At 41.1% G+C, this 17,459-nt stretch overlaps 1 protein-coding gene across 1 annotated transcript; it reads right to left on the bottom strand.

Moving 5' to 3' along the window:
* On the bottom strand, positions 1 to 9,648 carry LOC134097996 (alpha-1-antitrypsin homolog). The gene is made up of 5 exons (XM_062550948.1): positions 9,628 to 9,648; positions 5,486 to 6,073; positions 5,133 to 5,403; positions 332 to 476; positions 1 to 198 (listed from the first exon to the last, which is right to left on the bottom strand). The coding sequence occupies exons 2-5, from the start codon at positions 6,063 to 6,065 to the stop codon at positions 1 to 3; spliced, it is 1,194 nt and encodes a 397-aa protein (XP_062406932.1). The 5' UTR covers positions 6,066 to 6,073; positions 9,628 to 9,648.
* Between the last annotated feature and the right edge of the window lie 7,811 nt (positions 9,649 to 17,459).

The following is a 17,459-nucleotide window of genomic DNA, read 5'->3' as shown; positions in this document are numbered from 1 at the left end:
TCATTCGGCTGCAGGGTTAGTGATCTTACCCATGAACAGAATACTTTTGGTGTTATAATCTGTGATGAACACTAAGAAAGGCCGATCGATTTTCAGTGGCTTCGGAGTAAATGATCCATATAACTTAAAATCCACTGTTGTGACTGCGGATGCTTCTGTGCCTTTCTCGTCCACATTGAGGACAGCTTTGTGTTCCACCTTAACATGGAATGGATAAAACAATGGATTGAAGACGACCAGGACTGATTACCCATCAATTATAATTGTGTACTTCAACACAAAACATGCCCTCATGTGCTATAGCCTACTGTTTCATATGTCATATACGTACCTTTGATACTTTTACTTTTTCGCCTGTCATTCCGGTAAAGTTGGCTGTATTAGAAAAGGCACTGACAACACCCATTGACACCAAGGTATCTTTTAGTGAGATTTTGCCCGAGATGGAGTATTTTGGCATGTGAACAATCAGCTCACTGAAATAGAAACAGCCAGGCATAAGTAATAGTCTATCTATGATGGAAAGACTTAGTTCCCGAATTTCATGTTTGCACACACTGATTTTAAAGCATAAGTTTGGCGGAAAATGAAAATAAAGCTATTTTCTGAATGAAAATACATCAACTAAGCCGTGGAGAAAGTATTGAATTTTCGTTCATCACGCAGTACAGAGCTAGCACGGGCAGCAGCTACAGTCCAAAATCCCTAACAGTGGGTTAGCATGGGGCAGGAAGCCACACGCTTTCAAAATCGCATTTTTAAACCACTAACATTGCTCAAAACAGCGCCAAACCAAGTCAGCAGCTTGCTCTAGGTGTCTACACATAAAACGAAGCACCAATCAGTCTGTAAACGTCGGAATAGTTTGTATACAGTTAGAATTAGTTTGAGACAGCAAACCCATCTGAAGCACAGAAACGTCACGCGAGATCTCACACGGGAGCATTGCTAGATGTAAGGATCTAAGTTCCCAGGCTGATGACATTCCTTTCAATCATATATGGACTCTTGATTAGTTACTGAGTGTGGGCCTATTGTGGGGTTACATGCTGCCACTCAGACATGCCACCACTACGACATGCTTCCATTTAGACATGCCTCTATTTCGACATGCTGCTATTTCGACATGCTGCCAATCCGACACATTTTAGTACCCCCATTCCGACAATTTACAAATCCTATTTTTTTCCAAGTCAATTTAACGGACCCTATGAGCCCGACGGACGCAAAGTGCATCAAAAAACACACCCATTCTTCTCTGTTACATTGCTCCACGATTATTAGTCACATCGAGATGAGACCTATATTGCATGAAAGGGCAGAACCGGGGCTTTCCAACGAGACTAGACACGTGTCTGTACGATCAAGTATGAAAATAAAATATAATCATGAATTTAAATCAAAGTATATCATATTTACAGTCTATATTGCTCTGCGTTCACCCACGCAGCCACTGCTCTCGCTTAAATTACTCCGGGACCAGGCATCGTACAGACATGACACGCATATCAAATGAAAGAGGAGAAACAGAGCTTTCCATCGATACCAAACACATTGATCCTTTTGTGTTATACAAACAGACGAAGTGACAAACAAATAAGAATGTCATATAGTTTCGGCTACCGCTACTTTCGTTTGATTTACTCGTGAAACCATGGTCAAAAAGATATGGCTTGCATGTCAGATAAAAGAGGAGAGCTAGAGCTATCCACAGATACCAAATACACCTTCTAGGCCAGGGGTATTCAATTAAAATTCAAAGAGGTCCAGTTACTAAAATGTCCTCCCGGCAAAGGTCCGAATCTTAAATTGTCACTGAAAATAGTGTAGGCTACCCTGAAGTTAATAAAATCAATAATGCATGTACATTTCTAGGCCTATTTAATGTATTGTTACATTTCAAGTGTTTTCAAAGTAATATGCTTGTAACATACCAAAAAGTCTTAACTTGAATGGTACTTGAATGCAAAACAATACTGTAGTTGTCTTTACTAGGCCTACATTTCAAGAAAGACAGACAACAGACACTGAATTTATTCTGAATAGAATAAATATAAAGTGCAAAATAACTTTGAGCAGCCTGAACTTAGGGCCTATTTCAAGCAGCCTAGGCCTAATGTAAAACATTCCGAATCTTTTGAATAAAATAAAAGTGGATCTTTAAGAAAAGAAAAAAAAGACCTTTGCATACTGCGTTCTAGTATCCTCTGCTAATAGTTCAGATGTTCTTGAATCTTGTTGTTGAAGCTGACAATGGGATCTGTAAAGTTTCTGCAGCCGCATTAAGCACTCATTCACAGCTGCTGTCCCATCGCTAAATGCTCTTTTGTGTTGCATCAAAATCCACGCAATCTTTAACGAACACTAATTTGCCTGTACATGCATGCGTGATCACACGAGTAGACCTGTCATAGTGTGCTTTCAATTTGATAATTATTATCCTACCTCCGCCGAGGAAAGTAATGTTTTCATCGGGGTTTGCGTTTGTTCTGTTTGTTAGCTCTCGGAGTGCTTTTCAAGTTTTACTTGCCCTCACTGCGGACTTCTGCGTGTAGCCTACCTTTCCTCTAACGACCCGTGTTTGATCTCAGTGACGCACGCTAACGTCGCCACAGTTTCACAGCGCATATTCACAGCAGCACGAACGTATTGGTCCGTCCGTCCATTCATCTTTAAAAGTTCGGTTTTCACCATCATTTTTGAGCAAGCCATTTTCTCTCATCTCCTCTCTCTCCCGCTAGGCCTATTCTCTGTTGCTGAAAGGTAAACAATCGAGTTGATTGGCTTAGCTACGGACGATGCTCTTTGATAATATTAGGCCGACAATTTCAACGGGTCCGGACAGCACCGTCACTGGGTCCGGACCCGGACCGCGGTCCGCCATTTGGTGATGCCTGTTCTAGGCCATAAAACAGACGAAGTGACAGCAAAATAATAACTTAATTCAGCTTCATTTAGTCCGCGAATAATGACAACTTGCCATGTACAGAACTGCTTTCACTTCCCCGAGTCGCGCACGCAACAGACACATAATAACCATATCAAGAAGTCTTCACAATGACATTTTAAATGTGAATCTATATTTTACACAATTGGATATAGTTATGACATTAATAGCCTATTAATGACCTCATGTCGGAATGGCACGTTGTTTGAAAAAAAAGTTAAATACCGCCACTGCGACCATGAAAAAAAAAAAATGTCGGAGTGGTGGGACTTTTTCCCATAAAGAGACATGCCTCCACTACGACAATTGGACGTCAATGTCGGAGTGCTGGTATGTCGGAATGAACGGCGGATACCCTATTGTGGACCTCCTGTCACACGTTTGTCCAAAGTCCTCAGAAGTTAACTTGGACCAGGAAATGTAACCAAATGTATTGTCACGTCTTGATTGATTTACTCAAGTGGTTTCACTACAACAATGGTCTCAGTTTCACCTACAGTACTCATCATGTGATCTCCATTCATGTAACCCCTGTCACTGTGAACCAATCGCAAACTTTGTAGCCTATAAAAGGGTAGACAAAACATTATTCATGGAGTCTCTATTAGCTATGAACTCCCACACTTCGGTGTGTAGTCATCTTCCTCTGAGCTGGTAAAGTATGTTTCATTCTCTGTCTGTTTTTGTATCTTAGCTTGAGTATTTCTTGAACCTGTTTTAAGTAACTTTCACACTTTGCATTTAGATGTACTTCTGTAATGTGTTGGATGACTAGCTTGTACCTGTCCAATAAATTTGTTATGCTGATCCGCGTAGCCATTAGTGCTTATACGGCTGTGTCCGGTCCCAGGTAACGTGCTAGCGTAATGGATGGCTAGGGTTTAACTACCGCCACCGTAGGAGTTAACCACACTGGAAAAGGCAAGTTGTCTTTGAAATTGACTGTAATATTATGAAGCGGTGGGTCGCTTTGTTTACGGGGTCCGCCATAGATTAAAATGTCTATGGTAAATCTGCATCGAGTAATCGCATCCTAGCACAGCCAGAACCCTCTGTGCATAGCATGTGGTTGTGGGTCAGCACGTAGACATATATAGTGATCCGAGTCAGCGGGGCAGCCTCTGCATTCCTTTCTGGAAACTAGTAACAATGATTGCGTCGGGAACCGCCCGAATATAACCGGCAGTGGAGGAGAATAGGACCCTCAGCATATTCCTGACGATACAGGGTCGGTAAGAATGTCTGTGGCAATACACAGTAAATAGTAATGATCAGACGCTTATGACCCACATGAGCCTGATCCCGGATAATTCACAATGTTACTTTCGAAGGCACCACCAGGCTCACCAGCCTGACCCCTGAGAATAATGTTACTTTGAACTAGACCTTCTTTAAATTTGGCGGAGTCAGCTTTATTAGGATTCAACAGGGGTTATCAATTAATGTCTCAAACAGCGCGCGGCTGCTTCACGGATTTTCCTTCGACCACTCTCTGTTCCCTCATTGGTTCAGAAAAGTGACGTCTTTACAGTGATAATCACGGAGTTTCCTTCATGAGGAGCTGGAAGGGGTAAGTGTTCATAACAGTCTTCTTTTATAAACGTTGGGTTCGTGAACCAAGTTATTGGTGCTTCGTTTTATGTGTAGACACCTAGAGCAAGTTGCTGACGAGGTTTGCCGTTGTTTTGAGCAATGTTAGTGGTTTAAAAATGTGATTTTGTCTACCCTTAGTCCCTTCCGACAATAGTTCCCGTGCTTCCGTGTGAGATCTCGCGTGACGTTTCTGTGCTTCAGATGGGTTTGCTGTCTCAAACTAATTCTAACTGTATACAAACTATTCCGACGTTTACAGACTGATTGGTGCTTCGTTTTATGTGTAGACACCTAGAGCAAGCTGCTGACTTGGTTTGGCGCTGTTTTGAGCAATGTTAGTGGTTTAAAAATGCGATGTTGAAAACGTGTGGCTTCCTGCCCCATGCTAACCCACTGTTAGCGAGTTTGGACGGTAGCTGCTGCCCGTGCTAGCTCTGTACTGCGTGATGAATGAAAATTACTTCCTCCACGGCTTAGTTGATGTATTTTCATTCAGAAAATAGCTTTATTTTCATTTTCCGCCAAACTTACGCTTTAATGTCGGCCTGAAACTGTTATTAAATTGTGTGATGTCATTGGACAAATACATTACTCATGTTTCATTGCTTGCATCCAGTGCTTGAGATGATGGCTGCAAATGGAGTCCTCCACCTCCTTCATCTTCCCCTCGTCCGGCATGACGATGATCATAGATGCACTGCCGAGGTATGGGAGTCTGAGCACAGTGGTGAAGTTGTCTTTGTCCTCGTATAACGCATAAGAGCCTTGCCTCCGCATCATGTCTACCGATACCTTTGTGTTGGCATCCACTTGGAAGTCTCCTTTTGTAGTTCCGTCCTGATCAAAATATTTCCTCCATTCACCTGGAGAGCACACAAATGTCATTGGTTATGAATCCCCAGCATAAAGGAAATCAAGGTTGCTTCACTGTGCCTTGAACCATACCTCTAAAGTAAATGCAGTTGATGAGCATCATTAGGGTGTCTGGGTCTACCTCCTTCACCATGTCAGTGATGGTGTTGTTGGTATGTTTAGCAATGTACTCGTTGATTTCTTGCTTCACAACATCAGGTTTAGAGAAATCAACAGAGATTGCCTCACTTTCGTAGTAGTGTTTGGCATCCTCCATGAACTTATCCATGACCTCGGCTCCTTTCTGAACAGCAACAGCATTGATTACATCAAGCCGCATGTAGTCTCGACTGCGGCCCAGCATGTGAAAGATGTGCTTATAGGCCTCATTTACGGTTTGAGCTGGCAATCTAGCATAGCCAAGAGCCATGTACACTTGGTTGAAAGTGTCACCCTTTGCTCCGAGAGCCAGCATGGACAGAGCCATGGATATGCTCAGTGGGGAGAAGAAGATGTTCTTTGACTGCAACTCGGGTAGGGCACTCAGCTTCTTATAGAGAGTGAAGGCGAACTCAGCATTGGGTTCACTGAGCATGGAGCTGTAGTCATCTTGTGCCAAGGCCACAGACAGGAGCAGGGCAGCTATCACACCACAATGCACAATCACTCTCATCTTATGACCTGTTCAGAGCAGGAACACACACATTGGCAGACATACAGTAGGGCTGATTATTGTATTGTTTCACCAGACACATAGTACTGTACAGTATGTATAATGATACAACACATCACATTATATTGCATATTATACAATTATTCATAATACCTATGTATGTACAGTATACAAACGTTAAAGGGATAATCCGGAGTGAAATGCACTTTAGATAAATTTTTCGGACTATTGGGGGTACATACGTTGAGTTGACACCAAAATCATGTCATTCGGATGTATTTTGAGAAAGTTCGAGCTCACCGTTTTTAGCCAAAACTCGTTAGCCTGGAAGTGACCGGGGCGTGTCCTTTCGCCCCTACAAAACGCTATTTTTATACCTCTTCTACTGTTCCAAACAACACTACACTTACGTTGTGGTGAGTAGAGGGTCTCTTAAGCCAAACCGAAGTATCCCCACGTCTTTATGTGGTCAGATAGAGAGTCCAGAATGAATTTAATCGAGTCAGTACCTTTCCGGAAATGTCAATGCTGCAGCTGTCAACGTTTTAACAACACTTTACTAACATTTCCGGAAAGGTACGGACTCGATTAAATTCATTCTGGACTCTCTATCCGACCACATAAAGACGTGGGGATACTTCGGTTTGGCTTAAGAGACCCTCTACTCACTACCACGTAAGTGTAGTGTTGTTTGGAACAGTAGAAGACGTATAAAAATAGCGTTTTGTAGGGGCGAAAGGACACGCCCCGGTCACTTCCAGGCTAACGAGTTTTGGCTAAAAACGGTGAGCTCGAACTTTCTCAAAATACATCCGAATGACATGATTTTGGTGTCAACTCAACGTATGTACCCCCAATAGTCCGAAAAATTGATCTAAAGTGCATTTCACTCCGGATTATCCCTTTAAATGTTCATTATAAACAAGGCATGATTGTCATTTTGCCAGTAATTCTATCTGGTAATAAGTAGGTATTGCATCACACATAACAACATCAGACGAACAGAACAGACACATGTCAAAAATAAAAAAGGTAGTTATAAGGAACAAAGTTCTGCTAAACTACATAGTTTAAGCAGTTAAGTGTACATTTACATATTTTTTCAAGGCATTAAACAAAGTATACAGTAATTTCTCGCATAGTCTAGAAGTCTAATTGTGTATAAGCCGCAGGACAGTGTTTTATGCAAGTTAAAAGAAACGAAACCATATTAACTGGCCCCCTGTATAAACCTCAAAGCTGAGGAATTTTGGGTCATTCCGTGTCAAATCACCCAATTTCAGCCAATTTGGAAAGTGACCCTCTCCAAAAAAATCTGAAATAAATCACAGGTGTTTGTAGCCTAGACCTATGCACAAATCTTAAATAGTATGTCTGGATCACTAATGGTTTAAAAACTGCAGCCCTTTGAAGCTTCAAGTCATTTTAAGCATTGTGGTGAACAATCCTTTTTGGTCAACTTGCAACGTTATTGGTTCTTTTGGTATTTCACACACATCAGTGAAACTATGTGAATGGAAGCACATTTTCCTGTTGAATTAAGAAATCTAATCAGATGAGACGTGTCTTGTGTAATTTCCCCTCTGCAAAGCTCTGAAAATGGCTAAAAAATTCATTATGTGAAAAGACATCATCACTTTTGAAGGCTTCTCATTCGAAAGGTATGTGCCACAAATTTCATCAGGTTTTTTTCCCACTCATATATGGACTATAAGGTCATGTCCATGCATCAACTTTGGTTGTAATCGTTGTCATATTGTCAGAGCATTTTGTTTTAATTGGGCTTGATTTTCAAAAAGCCCATTTTCGTCCTATCATTTCACCATGTGGACAGTTAACAGGATTTTTTTTAAATTTTACCATATCACATTCTGTATGTGAGGATCATCTGTCCAAAATGTGGGCTTGTTGCTGAGTTTCTTTATTGGAGATATGATTTTTGGAAAATATTCTCTATAAATCCACTGAACTTGCATTGGATCTGCAGTACTACTTTGCACCACATGGGGTGCTCTTTTAATACAATGGAAGTCAATGGAAGAGTAAGAGATTCACTTGTTTGCTGCACATATCCAATCTAAACACACATTTTATGGTTCATAGTTGAATTTCTCCAAGTAATTATTGCAACATGAACAACATACTACTCATAAATAAATGTTATTTAGAGAAAATAAGCGGATCAAGCAAATTATACACACATAAGACTGACTGGTCATCATACATACAAGATACTTGATGAGTTATCTCCTTTTCATGAATGCGTCTTGGATCCAGGCAATAGCGTTTTGAGCCCTCATACCTTTTGATTAAAACTTTTATGTGATGGAAACATGCATGGTCATCTTCATCAAGTGAAATATCTGCTCTAAACTGCATCTGACGCTTTTTCTGCATCTGATAATGCACTGAATTCTTGAAACCCCTTTTTTCTTGAATATGTTCATGACTTTCATTTTCCAACTTCTATGGTGGTGTAGAAAACTGTTACAAAGATGGCAAGCTAAATCCTCTTGCTGCATGTATGATCAGTCAGTCTTATGTGTGTATATTTAGCTTAATCAGTTTATTTAGCTAAATAAGATTTATTTATGAGTAGTATGTTGTTCATGTTGCAATCATTACTTGGAGCAATTCAACTATGAACCATAAAATGTGTGTTTAGATTGGATATGTGCAGCAAACAAGTGAATCTCTTACTCTTCCATTGACTTCCATTGTATTAAAAGAGCATCCCATGTGGTGCAAAGTAGTACTGCAGATCCAATGCAAGTTCAGTGGATTTATAGAGAATATTTTCCAAAAATCATATCTCCAATAAAGAAACTCAGCAACAAGACCAAATTTTGGACAGATGATCCTCACATACAGAATGTGATATGGTAAAATTAAAAACAATCCTGTTAACTGTCCACATGGTGAAATGATAGGACGAAAATGGGCTTTTTGAAAATCAAGCCCAATTAAAACAAAATGCTCTGACAATATGACAACGATTACAACCAAAGTTGATGCATGGACATGACCTTATAGTCCATATATGAGTGGGAAAAAAACCTGATGAAATTTGTGGCACATACCTTTCGAATGAGAAGCCTTCAAAAGTGATGATGTCTTTTCACATAATGAATTTATAGCCATTTTCAGAGCTTTGCAGAGGGGAAATTACACAAGACACGTCTCATCTGATTAGATTTCTTAATTCAACAGGAAAATGTGCTTCCATTCACATAGTTTCACTGATGTGTGTGAAATACCAAAAGAACCAATAACGTTGCAAGTTGACCAAAAAGGACTGTTCACCACAATGCTTAAAATGACTTGAAGCTTCAAAGGGCTGTAGATTTTAAACCATTAGTGATCCAGGTATACTATTTCAGATTTGTGCATAGGTCTAGTCTACAAACACCTGTGATTTATTTCAGATTTTTTCGGAGAGGGTCACTTTCCGGCACTGGGTGATTTGACACGGAATGACCCTTTTGCTAAATCCATGTATAAGCTGCGGCTAATTGTTGGGAAATTACGGTAATGTTTAATTGGCAAGAATCCGTGGACTTACCCTCAGTGCCTCCCTTGTCAGTGCTATTGTCGTGGAAAAAATGTTCCACTATGCGAATCCATTATCACTAATTAATACTTAACACTTAACTATATACTAAATAGCACTCCGGAACAAAGCGTCCGTAGGAGACAATACAGACAGGAGACTTCTGTAGACTGTTGATCTTTATTCTCCATATTGCAATGATAGTACAGCGAAAACAAAGTTTCAGGCTGACAGTCAAGACAATAGGGAGAAGGTGAGGTGTCATCCGCTGGGGATCCCGATGAACGTCCTACCTAAGATGGCGGGGTCTCATCTTATATACCTAAAGCACACTTCTTGGCGTCCCCGCTCGCATCACCCCATATTCTTTTAGCCAATCAGCGTAAAGTTTATGTCATTTTCCTCGGACCTTGTGTTCTTGTGTTTCTTTGCTTTGATATGCCAGGGGATGATATAGACTCTCTTTCAGACACTTTCTTCTTGACATTTCTATTATGGATGGTTGTTCCAAATTAGTTGTGTGGCGAGTTTTCTGGTACCTCAGACAGTGTGCCTCCCATTGTCCTCTATCGGACCCCGCCAGCTCAGACCCCGCCAGCGGATGACATCCCCTCTCCCTTGATCATGAAGATTCACCTGGTCCTTTCTCGGACCCGACCAGCGGATGACCTCCCCTCTCCCTTGAACATGAGGGTTCAGCCCTAATATTGCTTTCCGTCCCATATAACTCTTTGGTTTGCTTAGATGGTCAGTTAAGATATTCTAGATGAAAGTGCATTCAGCAAAACCAGATGCTAATGCTGGTGCTGATGTTTGCAGAAAAATGCCAGACACAGGAACACACAAGAACATACAGTACTGTATGCAGTAGGCCCCATGTTACAGCTTATGAACCACACTAAGATCAAAGGCAGTAGGCCCAATTTTAAAGCTTATGAACCATGAATGCATCCTGTGAATTCTGACTAAAATATCACATATAATCTGAAAACCACCACACTATCTTAAGGGTAAATGTACATGTACATAGGGAATAGGGATTTTAGAAGTCCATGTACATATTAACTAAGAGTGAACCCAGGTCACTTTTTGTAAGCATTGATCCCAACTGAATCAACATGTCCTTCAAAACTGCTGACAGGCCTACAGTACATGTGCTCTAGCTTCATGTTGGGTAAATAAAGAATCATCCATTGACTGCCTTAAAATGGCCTACAAATATACACATTTGTCAGTAATTTTGCCACACAACCAAGATAATAATAATCTTTATTATGGACTCGAAAAAGTGGTCCACTCTCATACACATACACACAACACAAAACCAAGTAGACAAACAGCCAAACAAAATACAGTAATTTGTCACTGAGTTTAAAAGAAATGGTGCAAACTATTGTGCCAGTGCTTATGAAGCCTGGATGTGAGCCGATATCCCATCATGGGGCAGGTTAAGGCTTTGATAATACAGTTACCAGATAGGTCCAAACGACACATGAAATTGAACAGCTTGCGCAACAATGCCAGACAAGTTGGTATCAGAAAATACAATTCTAAAACGGATAGTTCCGGTCCTTGATTGTGATTGGCTGAATCGCGTTCGATGCCGTTGTTAATATCACGATAAACTCACACCTTGACCGCATTTCGTTCTATAGTAATGCGCTAGCACAAAAGTTAGAGTGGCTGCGCCTTGTTGTTGCATGGCAACCATTCATATGGGAATATATTTCTTGGCGGAAGAAAGATTATCGTTACATTGTCGTTGCTGTGCCTTCGTTTCATGAAATCTTGCTAGATCGACGTAGTAACCATTTTAGAAAAGCAATAAGCCACTCGAGTCCGTGGCTTCGCGTCGTGCCTAACAACGCCCCTTAGCTGTTCGATTATACAGTATAACCCACGGCCTCTCGGGGTGGTTCTGTCTCTACTGGTCTGTATCCACGTCTTTATTATCAGTGCTTTGGAAACAAAAACAGAGATGAAACACTGTAATGTCTGGATGAGGAAGAGTAAGAACAAAGGGCCCAGGAAGAAAAGCAGGCCCAGGCTGCAAGAACAGTAGCCTAGAAGTCTAGACGTTGACCATGTGTCCTCGTTCGATAAGTTGGGTGAGACCGTGTTGCAACAACCATAGAGAACAACGAAAGATGGATGAGGCTAACGAAGCGCGCTCGTTTGAAGAGTTAGACTTGGGCTTTGGAAGAGTTAGACTTGGGCTTTTCTTTGAAGGTTGAGCAGAAAGAATAACTCAAGTCATTCGTTTTAAAGAAGGATGTATTTGCCGTTTTGCTGACCGGCTATTGGTCACAAGTGCTGGCCTATTACGTGCAGAGTAGTTTGAAAGACACGGGTTCATCCCAGGGGGTCAGGATTTGACTGATTAGCTTCGCCGATTAGCAAGGCACTTCCTCGTCGCCATTTTCCAGAAATACATCATGTCCGGTGCCGTTTTCTCTGCGTTTTCCTCATGCTTATTGGTGGCTGTTCCACTCTCAGCTCATGCACGAGCTTAGTGTGGGCACGAACTCTCCTTCTGTACCTTACGTCAATCAGTAACCTGGCACTTAATTGGCTAAGTAAAACGGCACCGGAAATAAGCCTCTCGAAACGCCATGTTGAAGCCTGAAAAAAATCGTTCAATTTTGGCAATTTTCACTAGCCTAGCATTCCCATTGAAATGAATGTGACTTGTTCACTTTCTCCAGTTCTTATAATACCTCCATGGTTCATCCCACCCACAGCCTTCAGCTCTGTGAATGGTGCGACTCCAGACCACATTTCTGTATAGTTTGGCTTGCCAGACTACAAGAACAGTAGGCTAGTCAGTGAGGAAATTTGTGCCACTATCATTGACCATGTAATCAACCTAGGCCTTTCACTAAGAAAGGCTGGTGAGAATAAACAAATATCAGATGCATTGTTGATGACACAGTAATTTTGTGCTTGTTTTAGTTTCCCCCTTGAAACGTTTCCACACACCTCAGTAGCACTAATCTCCCTTCAACCTCTCGAAACCAATCACTGACTATTTGTGTACAGCTGATATCTTCCCGAGAGACATTGGGATGTCCTAATATATGAAGCAACCTCGATCAGTTCCACTCAGGATTTTCCCGTGCCTCCCACTCGGGAGAATTCAACCGGTCACACAGTGCCCTATCTGGGCTAGTCCATGGGGATGACTCACAGTCCAACTCTTTTTCTGTGGTCTTTAATTCTCCCACGTTCCACTGAGGATTCAGTATGCTTAAAATATAATTTCTCCACTCACTTTTTCCTTCTGAGTGTTGTTACGCTCAACAGGTCAACAGGTTGTCCCTGTTACGCTTAACAGGTATTTACAAGTCGGAGCCTGAGCTTATCTCAGTTTCGTCATTGCGGTCCTCCGGTACCTCCCGGACCTTGCTCTCTGCCACATCTGCCCACGGAGTATCATTCACCCCTTCATGTCTCAATCATTTCATGATTTATAACACCGGCAGTACCAATTCCACTATTGTTTTTTTTTTGTTCACTGTAAGCAATACTGTAAAACCTTTTCTGTTCTATCATACTGTAAACAGTATTTCTACTCTACCTCCTGTAGTAAACAGTAAAATATTAAAAATATTTGCTTTTTATTGGAATGATTTCGAATGTGAACATTACATGTGGATATATAGTTCCCAACCTAATTTAGTGTAAAAACGGTGGATTGCATGTTTTGCATGCAAATACCTGTAAAACATAAAAGTCTATGTGGTTTTTGTAATGTCAACAATAGCCAGTATTTTGCAACCTAGTGTACTCTCACGTGTATCTTGTATCTTGTCAAGTGAAAACAAGTTTTATTCTTTGACAAAATGATTTCCAGTGTTTTTGGTAAAGTTAGTGTGTCCAGAGAAATAAAGAGTTAGTGTACAGGTAACAAAATGTGTTTTTGAAAAGAAAATTATCAATTTTGTGTTGTGTAGGTGTGAGTCTGTGTTAAGAGTTTAGAAAAGGTATCTGATGTATGGTAAGCGCTTGTTAGCGATTGGAAAAAAAGAAAGTAAAAAGATCTGCCTCAAAAGACTGGGTTGACAAATGGTCTTTCCAGTCTGACATATTCACATTACTTCACTGCAAGGAGCTCCTGCCTTGGCCCCTTCTCAGATTGGACAGTCCTCTCCGAGGACACCTGTTGAGGGAGAACAGCCCAGTACATCCGTGTGCAAGCTGCCGGAAGAGCTTTTTTCCCTTTCGGAATATCTGACAGAGCTCTCAGAGTCGTATGTTATCTCTCTTATTCCACTGTATGATCTACAGCATGAAGAGCATCACAGCACATTACTTTTATACCTTAACCTTTAACCTTTAACCTTAATCATAATAATTAACGTAAAAGTATAACAACTTTTTTTTAACTTTTTTTTCAGAGAATGGGATACATTGTCTCAGACAACTTCTAATCAAGTGAGTGTCCTCATTTGTAGTTTAGGAAACATTTGTCAAGGTTCTGCATTTGAATCCCATATGATTGTTTTCCCATGCATTGACTTTGTGTGTGAAAAATGACTTGTTCATTTGTATTCCAAACAGATGACAAAGGTGCAGTTCTTCACCTTCTCCATTAGTTTGATGAGGCATGTGAAAGTGAGTGCGATACACTTTGTTCTCCCAGCGCTCCTCAAAGTGTTGAGAGAGGAACCGGATCGGTTCTTATCTGTTCGGGAGACCACTAAATGCCTTGAGGCTGGTAGCTCTCCTCCAAAAACAAACTTGAGCTATATTGAGGATGAGCATGGCATCATGATTCTGAAGGATGGAGTGCTGACTGAAATCATTCCAAAAGTGAGAAACATCTCACCTCCATCCTGTGAGGAGTCGATCAGCCTCTTGGATGACTCAGAAACGTGGTATGTGGTGCAGAATGATTTTTATATAAATTAGAATGCAACAGTCTAACAACAGTAAAACATTCAATATATGAAAAAAAGGACACATTATAGTTTTGTTTATACCTTTTCTTGACAGTTACTAAGTTAGTCATACTAATAAATTGCATAATTCAATTAATTTATTCATTACATGTATTTATATATTGTTTAGGGCCCAGTCCGTGCTGTTGGAAAAGCTTGGTGTACAGATGGTACGGGTTGAGAATGCTCCTTTCTTTCCCGCACATCGGGACTCCCGAAGCATCGGGACTTTAATTAAAACTGCAACCGCAAGGGGGCAACATAAGACCGCCTTAATAAAATGAAGGTTCGGCTCATACCGGAAAACACGGAAAAACCCGAAGACACCGCGCTGGTGACAAGCGGAGAAAAGAGACATCACGCTCGGCATGTCAGATTGCAGTTTCAGAGTTTTCTAATGTTTTACAGCGTACCTCACAGCTGGCTCTCTCACTCGACGTAGCCTATAACTCAGTCAGTCCAGCAGAGATGCCAGGGCAACGTTTTGGTCAATGGAGAGGGAGAGAAATGCTCCGCATATCCGTCTCATTTAATCCGTCTCATTTAATCATTAAAATGAAGGTGATAACTGGCGAAATTATAATCAAACGACGTTTCAATAAACCATTGTTGAAATTAATGAAAATGGTTTTAGAAGCCTTCAATTCAACCTGAAAGACTCGATATAGGCAACCTTAGATTAATTCATTAATTCATTACGGTTACAAGACCGCATTTCCGTGAATAGGCTATTATTGTCAAGGCGAAGACGAAAGAGATGGACAAGATGGACATTTAGGCTACATTTATGCTAGGAATACTTAGAAATATGTAGGCCTATAGGCTATTTTAAAACGGAGGCATGTTCATTTTAACCGGCGACGCTGGGTAGCTTACTCAGCACTTTATCACAGATTTTGTCCCCACCACTTTTGACAACTGAAAATAAAATGTATTTAACAGAAATATTTTTAATAGGCCTACATGCCTATCATGTCACTTTACTTATAACCGTAGGCTACATGCATGGAGAAGATCGCGCATTTTGTAACATTGTAACAATGGATGGTCAGATATGCGATAGGGCAGTGAGGGTGATTCATTGTAACCATCGACTAGTAGGCCTAGCTCCGCAAAAGAAGTTTCTAGCAACTTAGAATATATGGATCTCATTATGCATGTTCATGTTGATTCAGAGATAGACATAGACTACCGTGGGCTACTGTGCGTCAATATAACAGCATTTTATCATGTGGTGAATTAATGACTAACGTCAGTTTAACATGTCAGAACTTTTGATCTGCGTTTCAAGTGCATGCCGCGAATAAATGAACTCGACTGACTGAATCCTTTATATTTCTTGGCTAAACTGCGAAGAGATTGACACTCGAACTGTCGCGTAACTGGTTGAGGCATCTTAATCATATGTCAGCGACCGGGGTTCAAAACTTACTCTACGAACCTCCGGAACCCATTAAGACAAGAGGCATTAAAAAGTGTTGCGATTTTTTTATGATTGCGATGTCTGCTGAAAAGAAAAGTTAATAGGCTATGTGAATTCGTGGTTCAGTGCGCGCACACACACACACACACACACACACACACACACACACACACACACACACACACACACACACACACACACTTTTACATTTACATAATAGGGCTCGGGCACACGCCTTGCATTCTAGGAATATCGCCGCCATTTGGTAGCGCACTGAACGTAATATCCATTCATTCAGATGCACAAGACAAGAAGCAGAAATATAGTAGCGATTTATTCTTTTCCTCTTGCGATCGTGGGTTGCACTGTTACACCCCACTACACAGCAACATACTACCAAGAAGGCAAAAACTAAGTAACAGGAACACACTAAAAGGCGGGAGTAAATCCATAGTAATCCATAGTAAACTAAGGAGTGAAGCTGCCAATGTGGCTGTGCCCGCGAAGTTTTGATGTCATGATCCCGAGCCCTAGTGTCAGGAAGTGTCTGTCGAGAGAGAGGGGGGAGGGAGGCAATCGTCCTCAATGCCTCATATAGGTAGGCTATAATGTCTAGTGAACTGGTTAGACAAGTGTGGGGGAGGGGGAATGATCGCACAAGACAATTGCTCTTCATGAAATGGGTAGTCTCACAGACGTGTGTCGATGTTTAAACGTAGCCTACTACATCACTTGCGAAATCGGACGTGGCACATAGAATTATTAGGCTACTGGATATAATATAGCATAGACTTTGTTCATCCTATATTAGCCTATATTAAAATGTAATGTGCTGCGGGGAAGCATTGGGGAAGTCAGTTTAAGTTGTCCTGTAACAATTTGCCTCTTATTATAATCAAGAGTATGCAGCCACTACGCACATAATAGTCTAGGTTACGGGCGGATGCGAGCAACCCCATGCAAAAGAAGGCCTTAACGGACTGAAGGCCTGTTTACATGTCAAACATGCATTCAATCTAAGAAACGAAAAACAAATATCATGTATTGTGTCTTAAACAGTTAATGACTTCGTGGCCACTATGCGCAACTGCATCGCGCAGTGAGCTGAAGGATAGGAGGACCGACACTTATTACTGTAACACAAAGCTTTGTAAAGCACTAACAACCAGCCCTCAAAGTTCATTGTCCATAAGTCCAAACAATAAGTATAAAAATCCGACAATCCAAAACGATAACGAGATCTCCCAGAAACGAAAAACAAGTTTGTTGAGTAGCCTAGTCCTTCCAACAATCTCAGCTTTTGCGTTTGTTAGATAAAAGGCATTCTGTCCTGCTGTATTCCAATGAGAAAAAATCATCCACAAGGTAGGCTAAGGGTCACGGTAATGCAGCATGCAGGAATCTATATACGCACAAAACGAATGAATGGGTTATATCGGCCAAAACGAATGAATGGGTTGGGAGAGTCGTCTGGCTGTGTC

This window comes from Sardina pilchardus, chromosome 12, assembly GCF_963854185.1.
Source record: "Sardina pilchardus chromosome 12, fSarPil1.1, whole genome shotgun sequence".
In the NCBI taxonomy this organism is placed as follows: Eukaryota; Metazoa; Chordata; class Actinopteri; order Clupeiformes; family Clupeidae; genus Sardina; species Sardina pilchardus.
This window is presented reverse-complemented; position numbering and strand designations above follow the sequence as displayed.

Excerpts from the sequence above, each read along its gene's own strand:
- LOC134097996 (XM_062550948.1), bottom strand. The coding sequence starts at position 6,065 with ATGAGAGTGATTGTGCATTGTGGTGTGATAGCTGCCCTGCTCCTGTCT. Across the intron at positions 477-5,132 it reads ATGCAAGCAATGAAACATGA|TGAGCTGATTGTTCACATGC; the intron begins GTAATGTATTTG and ends TTTCTATTTCAG. Across the intron at positions 199-331 it reads AAAAAGTAAAAGTATCAAAG|GTGGAACACAAAGCTGTCCT; the intron begins GTACGTATATGA and ends TTCCATGTTAAG.